This window comes from Protopterus annectens, chromosome 17.part0, assembly GCF_019279795.1.
Source record: "Protopterus annectens isolate FY-2018-M chromosome 17.part0, PAN1.0, whole genome shotgun sequence".
In the NCBI taxonomy this organism is placed as follows: domain Eukaryota; kingdom Metazoa; phylum Chordata; order Ceratodontiformes; family Protopteridae; genus Protopterus; species Protopterus annectens.
The window spans coordinates 824899161-824922005 of NC_056751.1; the positions used below are offsets into that span (position 1 = coordinate 824899161).

At 42.2% G+C, this 22845-nt stretch overlaps 1 protein-coding gene across 1 annotated transcript in view; it reads left to right on the forward strand.

Annotated features, from left to right (window-relative positions):
* The window catches only part of CTR9 (CTR9 homolog, Paf1/RNA polymerase II complex component), a 1518941-nt gene that overhangs the window by 1302257 nt on the left and 193839 nt on the right, over positions 1-22845 (forward strand). Inside the window, exon 22 of the mRNA XM_044059132.1 lies at positions 12871-13043. Within this exon, the coding sequence (XP_043915067.1) occupies positions 12871-13043 (173 nt within the window). The remainder of the gene's footprint in view (positions 1-12870; positions 13044-22845) is intronic.

Below are 22845 nucleotides of genomic sequence, written 5' to 3' on the forward strand. Positions count from 1 at the left end.
GCCACCCATTTTAAATTAATTTTGCTATGCCCTTTTTCGAGATTGGTATACTGTGCCTCTGTCTAACAGTGACACAGAAGTGATACCCGGGGTAAACCTATGATCTCCCATCCACTCATCAAGATTCCTCTTGAAGAGAGTCAATGAGGGACTCTGCCTAACCTGGACTGGGATTTTATTCCAGAGTGAAGGGAGCCTCTGGGTTATGAATCTGTCCCTCCAGCATGTCCTATTTATTTCAGTGCTGAGGTTCAAGTCTCTCGAGCGTGTAGCTCGATGGGATTTGGATTTTCTGAGGTGCAGCATGTCCATTAATTCCAGGTTGGACATGGCTTTATACGTCAGGCACAGATCGCCTCTGAGCAGGTGGTATGCCACTGAGTAGAGCTGGAGTTTCTTTAACCGGGCAGCATATGGCATCGGTTTGAGCCCTTTGATCCTGTTGGTGAGGTACTTGTGGGGTCTTTCCAGTTGCTGCAGGTGTCTGGTAAGGTACATCCCAAAAGGGGCATTGTACTCAATTATGGGCCTGATGAGGGATGAGTAAAGAGGCACGATGACCTCCCCTGATCTAGATGTGAATCCCTTCATGATTAGGTGGGCTATATAAAATGTTTTTCTAACCACTTTGGCCACGTGGTTGTCAAATGAGAGATTGCTATCAACTTGGGTCCCAAGGTCCCTAATTACTTCTTCTGTACTTAATGGATTACTACCTATGTGGCAATTTGTGGGCACTTTGTTTTTGCCAAAGGGGATGACTATACACTTTTTGGCATTTAACTTGAGGCCATGGCTCTGGCACCAGTTGTCTGTTTCTATGAGGCCCTTTTGGAGGATGCTTGTGTCGGCTGGAGAGTCGATTATGGCGCCCAGATTGCAGTCATCTGCGAACTTGGTCAGCCACAGTCCTTCCGTGTTGGCCTGTACCTCAGAGAAATATATACCGAACAAGAGAGATCCCAGGACTGAGCCTTGTGGGATGCCACTTGTAACTGGTTTGGAGTCTGACATGGCTCCAGCAATTCTAACCATGTGGGTTCTGTCCTTGAGCCAGTTTGCAACCCATTTAGTGACATAGGGGTTTATATTTAAGCTGGTGAGCTTATCTATAATGCCCGAGTGGGGTATTGTATCGAAGGCTTTTGTGAGGTCCAGGTAGGCTGTGTGGACCACCTTCCCCTCGTCAGTGGCCTTGGTGACTGTTTCAAAGAAATCGACCAGGTTTAAGAGGCAGGATCTGCCTTTAACAAAGCCGAACTGGGTAGGATCCAGTGTCTGTAGGTCCCCAATATCTTTATTTATGAGGTCCATGATGATCCTTTCCATAGCTTTGCAGACAAAGCTAGTCAGGCTTATGGGGCGATAGTTTCCAGGATCCGTTGAGGCACCACCTTTGTGGAGAGGGACCACTGTTGCTGTACGCCACTCTTTGGGTACATATCCTGTAGTAAGGCTGAGATTGAACAGTAGTTTTATGTTTGGGTTTAGCTCTTCTTGGAGTTCATGTAGGACGCAGCCCGGGACATCGTCTGGTCCCATTGATGCTGTGTTTTTTGCTTTGGAGAGGGCGGCTCTTACCTGAGCATCTGAGATGTCAGGGGGGCCGCACTCTGCTGGGATAGATATTTGCCTTTTTGGTGGGGGGGGGGGGAGAAGTTTGCGCTGAACCTGTCAGCTAGGATGTTGGCAATGTCTGTGGGTTCGATGTATTTTTTGTCATTTTGGACTAATTCTGAGCATATCTGGGAATTCCCACCCAGGTTCCTAATATAACTAAAGAAAGCATTGTGATTATCCTTAGTGTCCTTTGCAATTTTTCTCTCAAAGCTGGCCTTAGACTATTTTGAGTGCTCGTAGTTTTTTGCTAATACTGATCAGAGATGCCTTCCCTTTTTGGGATTTTGCTCTATCATGTAGTAGCTTCCTCCTTCTATTGTATAGTTTGTTTATGGCTGGGGTCCACCAGACAGGACGTCTGCCTTTGAAGGATTGGGTCTTGGTTTTATTTGGGATTGCATGAGCCATGCATTCCTGAAGGTGTTCATAGAATGCGTTTATAAAGGATTTTGCGGTCTGGGCCGTATTTTCCACAGGCTCGGGGGCTTTGAAGGATTCCACCTCGGTTTTGAGGAGTGTGAATTACAAATTTTAAAAAGACAAATACCCTAAAAATATATATATGAATACAAATACATATCCAGATAGTACAAAAATACCTTGTGTACATATATATAAATATTTAAATAATATAAAAAGTTTTATATTTATATATATATATATATATATATATATATATATATATATATATATATATATGTTATACATATATGTATATAAATATTTTTTAAAAGTAATAAAACTTGTATGTATAAAACATATTATAAAGTATGTAAACATTTTATCTTTCAAGAACTTTTAATTTCAATTTACTGAATATAGAAATAACATCATTTAATCCAGGAAGCTGACAAGCATTAAGGAAAACCTGCCACTAGGTTTCCTTTTCTTCAAGGAATAATTTCCAAGGCCCCTTTCTATCCCCACATTTAACCTGTTGTAGCACTACAAATTTAAATAAATGATTAGGAAAACTCTGGATATGTCTAAATAAAGCACTATTGATATCCCCCCTTGCGTATGTCATACATATGCTCATACATTTGCTGTGACAACTTACGCTGTATCTTGGCCACATAAAAAGCAGGACATTGATCACACACAGCAGCATATACTACGGAATGGGAATAGCAACTAAATTTACCTTTGATGTCAATCTTCCTACCATTTAATTCCAAACTGGAGGTAGCCATAACATATTTACATTGATTACACATACCACAGGGTGCCATCCTTCCATCCACACCCAAATTCAAATTTGGAATATGTTCTAAAAGTCCCTTTTAAGTTTCTACCCTTTCGAAACACAAATTTGGGATGTTCACTAAACACCCTAGCCATACTTGGTTCACTGACAAGAATATGCCAATTCCTATTGACAATATCCTGTACCAACTGACTTTCCATAGAAAAGGTCGAAACAAACGGGCATATACTTCCAATTATAGGACCAACTTCAACATCATCAAGAACATTACCTTGTAACACAGAAGCATTGTTGCCCCCCCCCCCCCATATTATGATCAATAACAGGCACAGCATTATTAACTAGGTCCACCCCATCATGATTCAGTATGGGCCTATAAAAGGCCCTCATGCGTTTGTTAATCAGTTCTTGTTTAATTTTAAAAATCAAATCATGGGGGTAACTCCAGTCCAAAAACATTTGACAGACGCAATCACATTCTTGTAAAAAAAATCATCGTATAATGAGACCATACGGGCCGCCCTAACCAACTGGCCCTTAACTGTACCTCTTTTGATATGAAATGGATGACTACTTGAATAATGCAATGTACTATTAGAGAAAGTAGACTTCCTAAAAAATGTAGCTTTAAACTTCCCATCATCCAACTTGTGCAAAATAATATCCAAATAAGAATTTTTTTCAGAATTCATGGAAAATGTAAACTTAAGAAAGTCAGTACTATAATTAATATAGTCCATAAACCTCAAAATATCATCAGATGGACCCTTCCAGGCAATAAACAGATCGTCCAAATAGCATAAATATAAAGAAATTTTGGAAATAAAAGGGGAAGTGAACAAATAACATCTCTTCCCACCATGCCATGACCACATTCACAAATAAGGGACCACATGCTGAGCCCATGGCAACCCCAAGAAGTTGTTTAAATAATGCCCCTCATAATAAATAAAATTAAATTGCTCAGCACCATCTCCATTAATTGCGAATAAACATTAATACAATTCTGCTCCAGACCAAATTCATAAAATAAAAAATCAGAAAAACAAGTTAAACCAAGTTCATGTGCGATACAACTATATAAGTCCTTGACATCAGTAGTCAGGAAAGTGTACAATTCCCATGTAGAAACCAATTCATTACACTTTTCCAAAAAATGCCAAGAGTCATGACATAAGTGAGAAATCCCCTGAACCCTGCTCTTAAGTTGGTTGTCCAAAAATTTTGCAATATAACTGGTTTTGGACCAACCTGAGTCCACTATTGGCCGAAAAGGGGGACTAACAAGATCCTTATGAATCTTGGGCACACCAAAAATCATAGAAATCTTAGGAAAATCCACAGACAGATAATTGAATTCATCTATACTTATTTGGTCCAGAGTGAGCATGTCAGACAATTCAGTCGATTTTGTGATAAGCAATTTTAACCTCATTAAGAGAGGCTTCACAGTAAACATCACCGTAAAACAAATTGAACATAATTTGAATATAAACAACTTTCTGCATCACTACTAAACCGCCATCCTTATCTGGCTGCATAAATCTAAGATCACTTCTCCCCCTTAATTCTGCCAACAGTTCAGTCTCAGCAGTAGTTAAATTACTACTAATATGGCCTTTTTTCCCTAAAAAATGACGAAAATCCATTTCACATACACTTTCAAAACATTTTAAAATACCATGTAAATCAGGATTATAAGTACTAGGCATTCTAACTGTATTACTATCTGCATTAAACGTATCAACATCCTCCCTATGTAAATATTTCAGATTCAAATTATGAACATACAATTTAAAATCACAAATTAACTCAGCTACATTACTTTTTCTACTAGACACAAAATTATGCCTTTCACTTAATAAGTCTGCAGGCAACATAGAAAGACACACATCAGTATAATTAAAAATTTTAAAATCATTCATAGAATTGACAATAATAGGTCCGTTGGAAACAGTACCCTCCACTATCTCCTTGAATTCATATAAGGGCCATTCCTCTGCCCCTGTTGTCGCCAATTGTTCCCCTGCGGGTAAGGGCTCCACTGTTGAGGCCTGCGGTTCCTTAACCTCTCTGACCATCTTGGTCCCAGTGTATCTAAAGGGGCACTAGCCCCCCATCTGGTCCTGAACAACAGTGTCCTCAGACACTGAATTGAAATGCACAGAGCGAACCCCTGGAGCTACCGGAGGAGGATATGCTTTCCCAGCCTGATAAGCCCTACGATCTTGCTCTAATTTTTTTACCTTGCGGTTAGAAATAACCGAAGCAATATCTTCCACCTGTCTGAAAATAAGATCATATTGAGGACGGCACCTTTGGTATAAACCCGACTGGTGAATACCTTTATCTAGACCGCAAATATCCTCCTGTAATTTATCAAGCTTCTTAATATTATGCTTGATCATGAGCTCCAAAAGCTCACAGCCATGACGGTCAAACAGAGCCAAGAGTTCCTGATGATTGAGGGAATGCGGCATAAAACCTGTATGGAATCTCCACATTCGATGGCCCTTCATCACTTGTTGAACCCTTAAACACTCGCGAAAATACAGGTTTTCCTGCTGGATCTTCTTGAACTCCCAACAATTTCTCCTTAAAAGAAGTCAATTGTCGGATCCCCTCCATCCTCTGACAAAGGTGGTACATTCCTATGTAACCAGGAATCCAGCCTACCAGGAAGGGAATTCAGCTGTTTACTCCTTGGCTGACCAAAGCCACTACCCCCGACAGGGGAAGCATTAATTACAGTACGATTCTCGGGAATTAACGGTGGAAACTCGGCATTATGAGCCAGATGTTCTTCCTCCCTCAGTATAAGGGGAGTATTGTCAAAGTTCAATGATGGACCAGCATTCTCCCCAAGGTTATTATTGTTAGTAACATTATCGGAAGTAGAAGATTGAGGCAGCAATTGCTGAACCAATACGGTAAGGGTGTGAACAGAGTTCTTTAGCTTCAAAAAGTCTGCATAAGACACCACTGGATTCCCTTCCGCCATAGTAGCAAACAACTAGAAACAAAAATATGAAAGACCAAAAACTGAAAACAAACTGCCACGTAGACTACAGTACAAAAAGGTCCAAAATTTATTGAAACAAATAATCCAAGGTAAGCGCTTTCATTTGGTAGCTATCACCAAACTTCTTCAAAGTACAACAGCAAATACTCTCCAAGTTATACTACAAGAACACACCCTACCTCATTAATTGATTAAAATCAATTACAAATTTTAAAAAGACAAATACCATAAAAATATATATATGAATACAAATACATATCCAGATAGTACAAAAATACCTTGTGTACATATATATATAAATATTTAAATATAAAAAGTTTTCTATATGTGTATATATATATATGTATATATATATATATATTACATATATGTATATAAATATTTTTTAAAAATAAAACTTGTATGCACAAAACACATTATAAAGTATGTAAACATTTTATCTGTCAAGAACTTTTAATTTCAATTTACTGGATATAGAAATACATCATTTAATCCAGGAAACTGACAAGCATTAAGGAAAACCTGCCACCAGGTTTCCTTTTCCTCAAGGAATAATTTCCAAGGCCCCTTTCTATCCCCACATTTAACCTGTTGTAGCATTACAAATTTAAAGGAATGATTAGAAAAACTCTGAATATGTCTAAATAAAGCATTATTGATATCCCCCTTACGTATGTCATACATATGCTCATACATTCGCTGTGACAACTTACGCTGTGTCTTGGCCACATAAAAAGCAGGGACATTGATCACACACAGCCACATATACTACGCCATGGGAATAGCAACTAAATTTACCTTTGATGTCAATCTTCCTACCATTTAATTCCAAACTGGAGGTAGCCATAACATATTTACATTGATTACACATACCACAGGGTGCCATCCTTCCATCCACACCCATATTCAAATTTGGAATATGTTCCAAAAGTCCCTTTAAGTTTCTACCCTTTCGAAACACAAATTTGGGATGTTCACCAAACACCCTAGCCATATTTTGTTCACTCACAAGAATATGCCAATTCTTATTGACAATATCCTGTACCAACTGACTTTCCATAGAAAAGGTGGAAACAAATGGGCATATACTTCCAATTATAGGACCAACTTCAACATCATCAAGAACATTACCTTGTAACACAGAAGCATTGTTGCCCCCTATATTATGATCAATAACAGGCACAGCATTATTAACTAGGTCCACCCCATCATGATTCATTTTGAGCCTGTAAAAGCCCCTCATGCGTTTGTTAATCACTTCTTGTTTAATATTAAAAATCAAATAATGGGGGTAACCACGGTCCAAAAACATTTGACACACAAATTCACATTCTTGTAAAAAATCATCTTATAATGAAACCATACGGGCTGCCCTAACCAACTCGCCCTTAACTATACCTCTTTTTGTAGGATATAACCCAATGTAGCTTGGACTACTGTGACGGTAATCTAATATTTAAGATATTAATGTAATAGTAGATGTTAGATTACCTTTACTGTTGCAATTCATATCCCCACACTTCTTCCCCTCTTTATCTTGCATACTCGTAGGTTGGGGTGGGATCCTCTGTTTTCCTTGACTGCCACCCTTCCTTGTCTTCTCCCTGCCAAGCCACCTTCCTCCTTAATCTTTCTTAACATTTCAGAGTGGGAGATTGAGGCCTCTAAGGCGGGCCTGCTTGTCAGCAGTGGGATACTTATCTGCTCCACCCATGCTCTAGTGCCTAGGGTAGGCTAATGGGCAAGCATGATCTGAAAATGGCGTTGGCTGTCACCCCACGTGCACCACCACCATTTTTGCATCTGTGGGGAAGTGAGTCGGGTAGATCCACTAGGGGAAGGAGTGACTGTGGAAGTTAGTTTGAATTTTGGGCTAGTTTCTGCCAGATTTACCCACTGATGAGGAATGCAAGAGTAATAAATGTACTTAAGTATTTCCATCTGTGGCAAGTTCCTAGTACAATTGTACTTTCTCTCTCCCTTCCTCCAGCTTAGTGTGGTAAGGACAGAGCCTGTTCTGCTGCCTCAGCATTTGTGCCTCTTGACCAAAAACGAGGGTCACTCATACAACCAAACCTGAAAACTGTAAGGCTGACAGCTTTGATGATACAGCTCTCGCAGCCCTTTAGGCACATGATTTCTGAGGACTTTTCTGTTTTAAGTGAAGCTAGGATACAAACTCTTACCTACCTGAATGGAAAAGATTCTCTCTTTTGTGACACAGGGCCCTGGATGTTGATCAGATTTTAGAGCCGTTGATCTTCAAATACTGGCAGACCTTCACAAGTCCAGATTATCTTGTGCCTTTTTAATTTCATCTTGCCTACCTTGAGATCCACCTTTATTTCTCATTAAAAGTAATTCTTAAATGGTGTGTTACATCTGAGACCCTATCCAAGAAGATAGTTCCTCCCCACAGTAAAGACCTTAGTGATTTGCCATATTCTGAGCCGGTGGCTGTTGCTCCCCTCAGATACTTGATAACTTTAATATTTGATGAAGTGCAATTTTAGTGAACATTGTCTGCCAGAAGGATGTCAGAATTGTGAGCCGTCTTGTATAAACCACCCTTTCTCATCTTCCAGAAGAACAGGACAATCCATAAATGTTCCATACTGAAATTGGTGACAGAAGTTTCTGTTATCCAGGCCACTAATGTCCCTGTGTTCTGTCCTACACTACAAGGAGAAAAATATTTTGCACATTGTTTTCTTAGTTTGCTTATGTACCTCCATAGTCTTAGTTTGCTTATGTACCTCCATTCTCACAGGCCGAGATCAAACGCAGACATGTGGTGCATCAGGAAGGTTTTTGGCTTTGGTATTCCAGTTGGACCTCAGGTTACTGTTGACAGGATAACCCACAAGTATTGGAGTACTGCAGCAGTGATCAACAGGACATGTTGATGTACCACATAGGCGGCAGTCTTCTTAACACCAAATGTGTGATAAGAGACCTTGGGACCCAGGTGGACAGTAGTCTCTGCTTTGATAATCACATTGCCACAATAGTCAGGAAATCCTTCTACATGGCACACCTCATCACAAAAGGGTTCTCATCCAGGAAAAAAGAGGTCATTGTTCCCCTCTACTTGACACTCATTAGACCCATTATAGAGTACAACACCCCTTTTGGAATGTACTTCACAAGACATCTGCAGCAGGTGAAAAGGCCACAGAAGTACCTCACCAAGAGAATTACTGGCCTCAAACAGATGCCCTGCACTGATCGTCTCAAAAAACCCCAGCTTTACTCTGTAGCGTATCGCCTACTCCGAGGTGATCTCTGCCTAACATATAAAGCTATGTCAAACCCAGAGCTGTTGGACATGCTACACCTAAAGAAATCCCAATCCCTCCGAGCTACACGCTCTAGGGACTTGAACCTTGTCACCACAATAAACAGGACTTGCTGGAGGGATAGATTCCTGTCCCAGAGACTTCCCATACTCCCGAACAAGCTACCCATTTATGTCAAGCAAAGTTCCTTATTAACACTCTTCAAGAAAAATCTTGATGAATGGATGGGAAATAGGAAATACACCCCGGGGATCACTTCTGTGGCTCTGCTCGACAGAGGTTCAGGAAATTAACTGTCTTGTGTTGGCGTAAGCCAGGAAACTTTGGTGGCTAGGCTTACTTAGGCCCTTGGGCTGATGGCCTAGTACCTACCTATGAACTTATGTACTGTTATGGTGGGTTCTTAATAGCTGCAGTTTTCCCTCCTTACACTGTGCTTTTGAGACAGAGGAAAGCATGTAATTCTTCATTGTGTAATGTCATTAGAGGTTGCCTTGAGCCATAAAATCGAACTTCACTTCTTTTGTTGTCACACTTGGGATGGGCTCCCTTTTGAAATGTCTAGACTTGTAATAGTAAGTCCTAAAATGATGAATAAATAAGACTGAAAACACACAATAGTAAATGTCTGACACTTTTCACTTTTAATGTTTTTTTTTGCAAACCCTCCAAAAAAGGAAGTTGATAATGATCAACTATCTTCCACTAAAAGGTTTTTAAAACAGACTACTGAAGCTGCTGTTGCCTACTAGATTGTGAGGGACATGAACAGGAAGGCATTTAAATGTCTGATAGTACCAGTGGTATGATAACACTGTTTTCATATTGAGCTTTCTATCCTATCCCTGGCAGAGAGAGAGAGATCAAGGATTTGAGTACTCGCCATACAACCTCACTGTCACAAGGGCTGTCTGCAGTAGACACTTTGATACATTCTTAAGTGGCTTTTCTCTAAATCTCAAGCACATGCACTCAGGGCTCACATACCTGTTTTAAACCATTCAAAGTACCTTTTGCGTCACTGTTAAGACGTACCAGTCCCTGCAAATCCCCACTAATTGAGCCCCCAGTGGAACATGGCATTACAAAAGCAAGAATAATAGTGAGTATAAAAAGTATTGCTGTGTGAAGTACTGGCAACATCCCGTAGAAAGTTCTTTTCCCAAACAAACTTCTCGTATGCTACTGGTAGAAGACGGCTTTTTTAACAATCATATACATCCCTCCAAAGTCTGATCACAAATCCCTTCTGATAGATTAGGAAAGGGGGGGGTCAACTCCCTTCAGTGTATAATGTATAGCAAGACCCACAGACAGCCCATGATGTACAGTTGCCAAACAAAAGTATTGGAGATGTACTTCAGCTCCAGTCTTGCCAGCTGTAACCACATCACTCACTCTCCAACCAGCACCACTCATCCTACCAGTGGGTATGAAGATGCCACTTCTAATACTGTCAAGCAAATTTAACAGTCACTGAAAGGGTACAGTAAGCCTTTGTAAACATCAACATGACCCCACATTTTGCATGCGTAATGAAAAGTCATTTCTCAGACAGTTTTCTTAATCATCTTCCTGACTAGACAGGGCACCTGCTACACTGAATAAACAAATCCCACCCATAACAGCCAACTAATCATAGCTCAGCAATGCAGAAGATACAGAACATTCCACAACCAGCACAGACTTAACAGTCTCAGAAGTGGGAAGGCAGAAGACTACCTGTGAGAGAGAGAAATGAAACTGTATAAGCACAACCTCATGTTTAGTCAGAATAGTAAGCCATACATTTGCAAATGAGCAAGGGCCCCATCAGGCATCCACCAGAGATCTATCTTAGGAAGTCAGCGCCCATCTTTCAAATGGCAATAACATATGACGTTTCATAAAGGTGTGAACATTCATGTGCTTAGCTTACAATTATTCCCTGGAGGCCCCCCTGAAGAAAGCTGCTGAAGATGGCAGTACCTCTGGTGGAATGAGATCTTAAAAGGCCCTTTAAGAACCTCAGTGCATCATCTTAAAGAAGGCAGTAGCCTCATCCAGTCATGTGGGGTCAGAAAAAAATTGAATGATACAACTTCCTTGCATGCTTCATCCTTTTACTGTAAATCTTCACCTGCTTCCTAGGCTGTATGTCGGAAAGCAGTCTTTCATAACATTCTAAGGGTAACTATTTGAAATTCTGATACTTGCTAGTATGAGCGCTAAAACATTGAGACTGAATGACTGGAAGTATATCATTACATGTGTCAGTGGTTTTCCTAGAGCAAGAACAAGTTTTAGCAAATCATTCCTTTAAGGGACTTTTGGCGGAATTTGGCCCCATTTATCCTATAGCTATTAAACTGCTTGGTATTTTTCTGCTGAGGTCAAAGCCTCAAAAAAGGTGAGTGAGTTGCTGTGGTTCCTTCCATAAAACCAGATATTCTGGAGCTTGCCCATCAACTGGCTGATATCCCTCACCTTTACTTGAGAATTTTTGTCTTTGAAATAATATGATAAACAAATCTGGTCAATTTACTTTGTCCTTTCCCCGAATCTTTCAGATCAGAAAGCTTTTTGTATCTCAAGCTGGCCAGTGGCATGGAGGGAAGGGGGGGTAGAACAGGGCATCTGCCTGCACAATGCATTATCTGATGGCTCTTTATTGAAGTGTTGGTGCATGAAATGCCAAGTGCTGACAAGCCGGGGGTGGGGGGGGGGGATTGAAAACCCAGGAAAAGAGCAAATCTCTAAGACCACGCTTTAACCTTCTTTTTTTTTTTTGACAGGGGGGCGAGCCCCCTTTCACCCCCAAACTTAAATATACCAATTCCAAGATCACCATACCTCGGAGAAAAGGGAATATTCTGAGCAGTGACCATCTCAGACTTAGTATATGTAAATTTGTTTTTTGGCCATTCAGTCTCCATGTTTTGGGACTCTCAGTAGCGGATCCTAGCATTTCAAGTTGTTACCAATCTGATTTCATGTAGCACTTCTGGTTTTCGGGGTTTCCTGGACAGTGGAGGATTTAGAATTCATCTACTTGCTTCTAGTTTGAAGGGAGTGGAAAGATTTCCCACTGGTGCTCTGCATCTGAATTCCCCGTGGAAACCAGACAAGCAGCAGTATGCTAAGCTCATGAGGAGGAGCGATTTCTAAGGATGAGAGAATCAATAATGTATGCATGCTAAGCCAGGTACACAGTGAACCCTTGATGCAAGATGTAGGGGACATAGCCTAGAATAAAGTTAGGGTCATAAAAAATATTGAACCCTTTGTGCAGGATGTAGGGGACACAACCTAGAATAAAGTTAGAATTATTAAAAAAAAAATATCCATTTTATTTGACATCAGTGATAGCCACATTTGTAAGAGTGACATTTGTTGACAGAAGCCTGGAACCAAAAAAAGTTCTGTGTTTTTTTTCTCTTTTCTTGTCAACGAAGAACAAGAAATGGGAGGAGATGTCATTCCTTTGTAGACATTCCTCTTTTGTCATCAGTCTGAATGGCAGTTTCAGTTGTGAATAATTGTAATGAAGGTTGGTTGCAAACTGTGAAATTCTTAAAGTTCACTTTTGAAGTAGGGTATAATATAACACATCCCATCTTTATGCAACTATGTATCATAAATTTGTGTTGCTACTGTGTACAGAGTTGTGCAGAATGGCAGAGGATCACAACAAAGACTTTAGTATGTTTATAGTATTGCTGACTAACTTTTGTTCATTTCAGAGAGGCAAAAAAGGTGGAGATTTTGATGAGTTTGTCAACGATGGTTCTGATGAAGACTTACCAGTTCCAAAGAAGAAACGAAGAAGAAAAGGCAGCGAGAGCGAACAGGAGGGAGGTGAAGATGATGAAGAGGGCACTAAAAAGAGGAAGAAGAGGCAACAGAGGAAGAAGAGGTATGAGGAGTTTAGAGTGGGGGTGGCTTTGACAATTATCTAATGATGAGCAGTAGTGCACCATGTAATGGCTAGCAGTGTTTTCAGTTTTGAAGTCTAAATACAGAAGTGTTATAATTTATCATTTTGAAGCTAGTGCTGCATTTTGTCATTTGTTTTATTGTAAGAGGGTACATTATTGCTGTTTGCCCATTTACAAGGGTTAGAAGTTAAAATTACTTGACTGACTAGGCATTATGTTCAGTAATTTTTGGAAGTACAGCAGTAGTAGTAGCGGTAGCTGTGGAACTAGTGGCAGTGGTGGCAATGGAAGTAGCTGTGGCGGTAGAAGTGGCATTGGAAGTAGTGGTAGCAGTGGAAGTAGTGGTAGCAGTTTAAGTAGCAGTAGTGGTTAGCAATAGAAGTAGCACATCATCTCAGACAGAATTATTCCGGGCCTGTCCTGTTGTCTTTGGCTGTCTAACTCTCATTGACTCTGTCAAGCACACTTTTTCCCCTATAAATGGGTGCGGTGGACCTACCCAGCCCTTGTTAGACTTTTTCACCACTTATTTCCTTCTGTCTGTGAACAAGTTCATGTTAAACTCAAAAGTTAATTTGTTTTTTTGACGAACTCATTTGTTTTTCATAGGATAAATTGGTTATTTTTTTATAACTGAATATGTTGATTGAAAGCAATTTTCCTTGCATGTTCTTGTTCTCGCAAGAGATAATGAAACAGGCGCAGCACATTACATCTGTTTTGTCTCCCTGATTCTGATCTAATATCTGCTTTTTCTGCTTAGATTTCCATCCATCCACCCACCTTTTATTGACAGATAAGGTGGTCTGCAGAAGCACTGAATCGAACAGGTGTCTGGCTAATCATAGAACCCTCTTTCCATGGAACAACATCCACTGAAAGTATATAGTTGACATCACACATTTCAACTATAACAACAAAAACAAAAACAGAATTTTTGCTGGGGAATGAGTCACCCTGCATCCTCCATCCCTAGCATTTCAAAAATATACTAACTCCAAAGTGTCACACCCCTGGGGATAAGGTAAAAATTATTTGACCTCAGTATTCTTTGAGTTCATTCCAGAATATAGCCTTTTTGTTGAAAAAAAACATAAAATCTTTGAAACTTATTTGATTCTCTTTCCACCCGAAATGATGGGATGATAAACAAGTATCCCAGCTTATGCCTTGAGAGGAGTTGTCTCTTTAAAGCTGTCAGGTACATTAGCCTATGACCATGTGTCTAAACAGGCAGCTGTTACACCTGTGCTATCTTTGGAGGCAGATATTGAGGTGGTACTTCACCAGAGAGAGTCTCTTTGGATGTTTTAAAACATGTGCCTTACATATTTTCTAGTTTCCAGTCATCCATTAAGGGTGCACCCCCATCCAGACTTGCTCCAGAATTTCTGAGCATTGTGGTGGATTTGTTGTGTGACGCACCCTGTCCAGCTGTTAGACCTGTTACTACTGTCAATGAACTTTCATCGTTATTGTTACTGTAAGAGGTTCACAAAGGAGTTTTAGCAGCCTGGCTGTGTCTCTTCCTAACTTTTCCACGTCCTTTTTTGCTTTCCATCCTTGGAGTTACTGCACTAAAAGACAAAGATGAATCCCCTCCCCAGAAAGGTGATGTGATTCTGAACAAGGGAGGATCTGGCTTACACAAACTAGATCCCCACCATCACCGAAGAAGTTGCATTTGGTGAGACTTTAAATGTTATGCAGGTGCACTTTAAGTGGGGATTAAAGAAACTTGCTGCTGTGCATAAAAAATTTAAACTCTTACAAATAGAACACTAAAGCCTTGAATTGTCAATCAAGTAGTGCTAGCCAGTGAGGACTTTTATTTCCTTCATCTTTTTCTCCCTGTTTTCTGCCAAATATGAGCCTTCCCATAACCTTACCAGCCCAACTCGTCATCTTTTGGCAAGAAACAGTTGTGGGAGGTTGTTGCAGTTTATCTGATGGTGCTTTCCTCCTGAATGTGCATCAGCTTGACTTGTGGAAACTCCAGAATACCATTCTGATTCTTATAAGTGTGAATCAGAATGCAGCTAAACTACATCAACATTGTTTGGTGGTTTTGGTGGACAATGCACGTCACATCCATTATGCTGAGTACTACATCATCTGGGTTTTAGTCATACAGTGATTTATACGTACATCTCTCCCCTTGTGATGGGCAGGTCAGCAATGGACTCTCATTCCCATGCAGTATCCATCTCTTCAAGCAGCAGAGTTGGCTGGGTCATAGTCAGGGTTCTATCCCTGTGTCACAAAGCTGGCAGTTAAGGACAAATTTGATAATGTCCCAGTAAATTCAGACTATTAGCCCCTACACCCAAAAAGGCTGTCAGATATTATAAGTTGCAAAAGCAGTACAAACACCTATGTAAAATCCAGTTGCAGAGCCAGGTTTGTGTTTTTGAATGCTTCTAAGGGGCTTGAATCCCGAAACACACATATGTGCTATCCAGCGATAGAGAGAGTAGAATAAGTATAAAATTTTTGATTTAAAAAAAAAGATCATAAAATAAACTGTGTAAAGGCACAGCACTAAAATGATTTTGCAGGCAAGAGTTAAACTCTCTACTACTACCAGTGTGAGGAGGCATTCCATCAGATGTGATCAAGATGCAGTGGATTCCTCTTCCTGGATGTCTGCCAGTATGTTAAGTAGGAGACTTGCATTGTTAGGGATACATCTTTTACAGAGTTATGTCAGAGGGAGGATGTTAGTAGAGTAGAACAGCTTACATTTATGGGTGAATGGGTCGGTTAAAATTATGAAGTAGTAGAGCTTATAAATTAATGGGGGTTTTGCAAGTGTAGTGAAATTTTGGCATTTCTAAGAACTTTTGAAGATGGGATTGTATCCAAGTTATGGAATGACTATGGTCCTTGCTATAGATGCACAGATTTCAGGAGTAGGGGATCCATTTGGCTTATAGGCCTTTTTATTTGGTTGAAATATTAAGATGGTAACAGAAATATGATGAATGTTTAGAGGGGGATCAAGATAAAGGTACCAAGAGTAATTATGGGTGCTAACTTGTGTGATTGTGTTACTGTAAGGGTCAATGATATTCAAAGGGCAGGGGGTGATGGACAGTTTTGGTGGAGTACCAGAAAACACTGAATTAAATCTGAAGGTATTAACTAAGAGATCATTGTTAAGGCATATAGTTTATTTAGGTCATTCTGTAGTCCCAAGACTCAAACAGGGTTAAAGTGACAGTGGTCCTGGACCATCTTTCAGAACTTTACAAAATTGGCGTATCTTAAGCATTTGTCACAGTGCATGCTTCTGCTGTTATATCCTGCTTTACCCCTGGACCAACCTTTGTACTCCAGGCCTTCAGTTAAGCGGCTTTGTAAGGGGGTCCTGCACTTAAGACCACCACGAAAAGAGATTCTTCCACCATGGGATCTTAACCATTTAGAAGTTGCCCCTTGAACCAGCTGCTTCTGCTCCTCTCCACTTTTTTACACTGGAAACAATGTTTTGATTGCTATTAACTGTGATAGAGGAATCTCAGATCTTCAGGCTTTAATGAGTAGATAACCTTTTTTAGTCTTCCCATAAGGACAGGTTGTCCTTTCGTACAAACCCTTTCTTTGTCTAATGTCTCTGTAGTATCTCTTAACCAAGCCATTCACTTACCATAAATATTTCTTAAGCCACAGAATGAAAAGGAAATGGTCTTCATTCTCTTAATGTGCACATACAGCTGGAATGTTATTTGCACAGGACTATTGAATTAAAAAATGATCCTTTATTTTCCCTCTGCCAAGGAAATAAAGAACTGAAGACTGTAAATAAAAAGACATTCTCTAGATGGCTTGCTCATTGTATTTCTGCAACCATTGCAACCGTCATAACTTTCCTAAGAGGAGTAAGCATGCAAACTTTCCTGGAAACTGTAAATTGGACCTCTGTACATGCTTTCTCTAGGCATTACCATTTAAGAATAGTTTCTAGAGCTATAGACAGATTTGCTTCTGCTGTCGTACAAGGCCTTCTCTCCTATTTACCTGTATTCAGCCACTCAGTATATTTATGCTTTGGGAATCTCAAAACTCATTTTTGCAGCAGTGAGTAGTGAATACTGTGGTGAACATAGTGCAGTTACCACACATGTGTATGTTTGAGTATATTCATTTTTGCAGTCCAGATAGCCTCTCTCCCATACCCTTCTTTCTTCTGGTTCTTTCCCATCCTTTGCATGCATGTTGGGGTGGCTGTCTTGTCCTTTTATTTGCACTTTACATCTCAGTCCCCAACCATGCCCCCCCCCCTCCCACTTATCTGAGCATACTTCCTGGAGAGGGAGATTGAGGACCTCAGGGGTGGACCTGGGACCCAGAGTACTGTTGTCATCTGGTACTCTGTCAGCACTAAGGTTTTCTAACCTGACTTTTGCTAGAGCAAGGAAATTTGAAGGTTGTGTCAGCCGATATCTTTGCATTATGGTGGGAAGATAGAGATACAGAAGTTGAGCCAGCCAGTCAGGCTGCTTACAGGCAGGGTTCCTAAATGTCAGTGCTACAGCAGTATGTACACTTTTAAGTCCCCCCCCCCCATACTATCATCTATAGCATTTTGACCAGCACTTTGAATTCCCATCCTCTTCCGCCAAAGAAGTTGGCAGACGTCTACTTTATAAGTCTACTGAGCTTGCAGGCTTCTTGTTTTTCTGGGAAAGGAACTGATGGGTAATAAGTGAATAGTTCCCAGTGGGCTTTTCTTTGTCAGATACCAATGTGCTTCTATTCCAGTATTGCAGTATTCACAAGTGGGTTTAGCCTTCTTCCCATCAGCTTGATCAGCCAGGTTTCCAAAGCTTTTTCAGTCCCTGATGGTGCGTCGGACGTCTGAAATGTTGGCAGGAATGTGGGCCGTAAATGTGACGTCTGCACATACCAGTCCTCAGAACTTTTCAGCTGCCAGCTGTACGTTAGGTGTTCCTGCTACTCGCAGACGTCGGGTCAGTTTCGCATTAAGATAAGTACCCCATTGGGGATTTTCTTCAGTCCTTTTTGTATTACTATAGTCTGTTAATGTCCGGTAAGAGAAAGTGCAGCTGTGGTCGCCTGATTCCCACAAAGACACCCATGACCAGTGTTTCTTTTTTTTTGGGTAGGGATTATGATTATAAAAACTGCACCATTTGTAAGTCGTTCGTCCCTAAGACCTTTCATCGCTGACTTCAGGCCTTTGACTTATACCTTGAAAACCAGCACCTTAAACAGATCGCTCTCGGCATGGAAGCCGCTTCCGACGCCCCATCCGAACCACCCTGGAAGCGGGCCAAGCCCACATGGCCATCCACTTCCACTGCACCTTCCTCTGCTGATTCTCAGCCTGTAGCCACCATCAGCTTGGCCGAGGAACCGGCATCTGCCACTTCAGATAAAGCGGGTACCTGTCAGCAGGCTGCACAGTCCAGATTGGGTGACATGTCTGAAAAGGATATCACGGCACCTGATTCAGATGCCGGGGGGAACCAGTTTCTGGGATGGGTGCTTCGGAGCAGGCCACAGCCGTTCCTTCTATAACTTCCAGGCCGACCGCTAGCCAGACACCGGTTAGGCCTTCCAAGAGAAAACAGAAAACGAGGCATATTGCTTCAACCCCAGAGGCCTTGCTAGACTGGCAGGACTTCATTTGGAGCCTCTACAATGCCTTCTTGGCCCTTAGGCCTACAGCAGGCCTCCCTCATGCTGCTCCACCTCTTCTTAGTCCCAGGCCTCCCCAGCCTGAGACAACTCCCAGCCAACCTGCAGAAGAGGAAATGTCTGATTCCACAGAGGACTCCTTGTACTACTCTTCACAAATTTCTTCCCCTCTGGGGTGTGGCTCCCCAAAAGAAGTCTCTGCTGAGCCTGACTCCCCTGTGGAAGACTTTACCTTTGGGGACACAGTCAGTCTTATGAGAGAACATTTTAAATGGGATTGCTCAGACATGTCTGAGGCTCAAAAAAGATTCTATGACCTCATCCAGATGGAATCTCTTAACCCGGCCCCTATTACTCCTGTCCAACCTGCATTCCTGGATGCTTTTGTTGCAGCATGCTTGATCCCAGATTCCCAGCCACCTGCCCCTAGGAGGGCAGACCGGTTATATAGGGTACCTGATGCAAAAAAAATTCCTTTTCAAATGCCCACCAGCTGACCCAGCAGCTTTTTCTGTTGCTACTGATAGGGCTACCAAACTTCTCCCTACTACCACTATCCTGCCTGCAGATAAAGACAGCAAGGCCGTGGAGAGGTGGGGAAAGAAAATATACACTTCTGCTACCCTAGCCTTTAGGGCTACAAACTACCAGTCACACATGGCCAAATACTCTTTGGCCTTACTGGACAAAGTGGTCCCTCCTTCCCAAGGTCCTAAACAACCTGTTGCTCCAAGGCACCATAGAACTCACCGTCCCCCCCCCTGCTCGAGGCAAAGGCTTCTACTCCAGAATTTTTCTGGTGCCCAGGAAGGAAGAACCATGGAGACCCATCTTAGACCTTTCTCGTCTCAATCCATTCTTGAAGGTGCCCTCCTTCAGGATGATAACACTGCCCATTCTCTTTCCCCTCATCTTTCCCCAGGCCTTCATGGTGACCCTGGACATCAAGGAGCCCTCTTCTCACCCACTTTGACTGCAAGGGAATTCCTCAGACTTCTTGGACACATGGCAGCCACTATACCCATGCTACCATTGGCAAGGGTTCACATGAGGAAAATGCAATGGTATCTTTGCTCAGTATGGACCCAGCACTCACACCCCTTAGAGTGCAGGATCCCACTCCTCCCCTTCCTCCACCAAGAGCTGAAGTGGTGGCTGGCCCAGGTTGCCCAAACCCAGGCCTTCATTACAGTTTCCCCCCCTTCTCAGATCATGCACACAGACTCGTCAGATCTGGGCTGGGGGCAACTTTGAACAAAAGAACAGTGCAAGGTTTGTGGACAAACAAACAATGGCACATAAACCTCAAGGAAATGTCAGCCATACTTCTTGCCCTGCAGGCCTTTCAACCTTTGCTGAGACATGGCATTCTGAAGATCTTCACAGACATCACAATGATGTGGTACCTGAACAAGCAAGGGGGGACGAAGTCCTACTTCCTCTGCAAGCTAGCACTACAGGTATGGGACCTTGCTGTCTCCCAGGGGATCTCCCTCCAGGTGGCCTACATCCCATCCCAACAGAACTGTCAGGCAGATTACTTGAGCAGAACCTCCTCAGACAGTCACGAATGGATGCTGTCAAGAGATGTATTCCTAGATCTGATCCACAGGTGGGGTATTCCACAGATAGAACTGTTTGCCTCCCCGCAAACAGGCAACTCCAGAGCTGCTGCTCCAGAACTCATGACCCGATGGCTCTGCAAACAGATGCATTCTTAATGTCTTGGAAGGAGAGATTCCTCAGAAACAATATTAAAAAACGAACAGACCACAGCTGAGGAATATAAAGTTGAAACAAACGTTGTTTAATACACAAAGTAAGCGCTTTCACCGATGAAAGCGCTTACTTTGTGATGTTCATCGTGCATACAGCTGCAGTAATCACAGATGGGTTCTCTGCCGTCAGGCGGTCCCTCGGTCGGCCGAATTCCAAAGTCTTGGTCCGGCGTCGGTTGTTGTCGCTTTCTCTTCTGACGTCAGTGAGGCCAGAATATATAAGACACAGCCGACGCCATGTTCTTCCGTCTTTTTTGCCGCGCGGTGCCCGAAGCAGAAGCAGTTCGCAAGTGCCGGTCAGCCAGCTCCTGAATTACGAATATTTTGGAATCCGAAGTCTTCATTAAAGCTAAGTACCCCGTTGGGGAAACTTTTCTTGCCTCAGACCGATGTCAGAAAAAGTTAATAATTGTATTTCTTGTGGGAAGCAAATACCGCATAAGGATTTCCATTCCCGCTGCATACCTTGTTTGGGCCCAGACCACGACGTCTCGGGCTGTCGCTTTTGCGCTACCTTCAATAAACACACTATTAAGCGTCGGGCGGAGTTCGCCCAGCACTACTTTGGTAAAGCTTTTGATTATAAAATGTCGTCGGACACTCCGACTACCGTTTTGACCAAAAAACGCAAGGAAAAGGACCAACACGCGAGGCCCGCGGTCCCCGCCGACACCACGCCAAAACAGGCTACACGTGGTCCGGTTCTCAGCGAGACGCCTTTGCAGTCCCTGACTACCGACGACACTTCTTTGGCGGTGTCATCTGTACCGGAGACCGCTGGGTCCTCGGCCCTTTCCCAGACTACAACCGAAGCCTCTGCTAATGTTGAGCCTACTAATGTGGACAGGTCCACCTCCACCCATGGTGTATTTAGGCCCTCATCTTCTTTTTCAATTAAGGCCTTTACTAAATCCAAAGCAGCCAGACAGCCCATGAGGCCTGTTGTACAGGGCCCATCTCCAGGTCCCATGCCTAAAAAACAGATGCTTAGAATGGCTGAGGATTTAATTACTCTTATCAGAGGTTCTCAACCCCCTCCAGACAAGAGACCCAGAGTGGAGGAAGATTCTCCCTCTTCTGATCAGGGATCCATTTTATCAGAACATTCTGATGCAGAGGAACACTGAGGATTCGGATGCAGAACAGTCCATTCCCTCTGTATCCCCTCCTGAGGATTTTTCCTTTGGGGAAACCTTACACACCTTGAGGGAACACTTCCATTGGGAAGGCCAAGACTTTTCAGATTCCAAGAAAAGACTTGGGGAATTTCTTTTGTTACCTCAACACAGACCTCTGGCTATACCCCCTGTTTTGGACATACTGGATGATGTCTATTCAGAGGCTTTTCTTAACCCGGATTCTCTGCTTCATGCACCAGTCAAACCTGATAGGTATTACAGAGTACCCAGCTCTCACCAATTTCTCTTCAAAAGCCATAATGCTGACCCTGAAACCATTTCACAAGGCCCCAAGGGATTGAAGGCCTCCACTGCCAAAAATCCACTTCCTGCAGAAAGGGAATCAAGATCTTTGGAAAGATGGGGGAAAAAGGTTTATACCTCGGCCACCCTAGCCATGAGGGCTTTAAATTGTCAGTTTCATATGCTTAAATATCAACAGTTCCTGTTATCACAATTGAGGAACAAAATGTCTCAACCTGAACAACAAGATTTAAAGGAGTTACAGGATATGATGCATAGTGCAGAACAAGTGGGTAAACACACCTTACACTGTGGTTATGATGCCCTAGAGGCCTCAAGTAGAGCGGCAGCTACAGGATCAGTCATTCGCAGACATGCCTGGCTTAGGGAACAAAATTTACCTGATCATGTGAAAGCTAAACTTCTAGATGCTCCTTTACAAAAGGATGTGCTGTTTGGTACTAATGCTGAGGAGATACTACGGAAAATGGAAGAAAAAGCCAAATCTATACAAACTGTCAAAGCTTTCTTACAGGTTCAACCACCACGTTTTAGCAGAAATTGGCCTTCAAAGAAATGGTCCTTTCCAGCCACTGACAAGCCCCAAAGAGGTAGATACAGACGCACAAGGGGCAGAGGGCAATCACAAGGATCATATAGAGGCCGACAATGGCAAACTCCAGCACCAAGAGGTGGCGAAGACAGTGCACAACAATACAGGAAGCAAACCCAATGACTCCCTCATTTCCATGCCAAGCATGTCTCAGCTGGCAGCACCTTTGGGAGGAAAACTAGCACTATTTGCAAGCAATTGGCATATTGTCACAACAGGCAAATGGATCCTGGACATTATAAACAGAGGCTACAAATTTCAATTTCACACTCTTCCAAAAATGAGAGGCATGCCAAACCTGTCA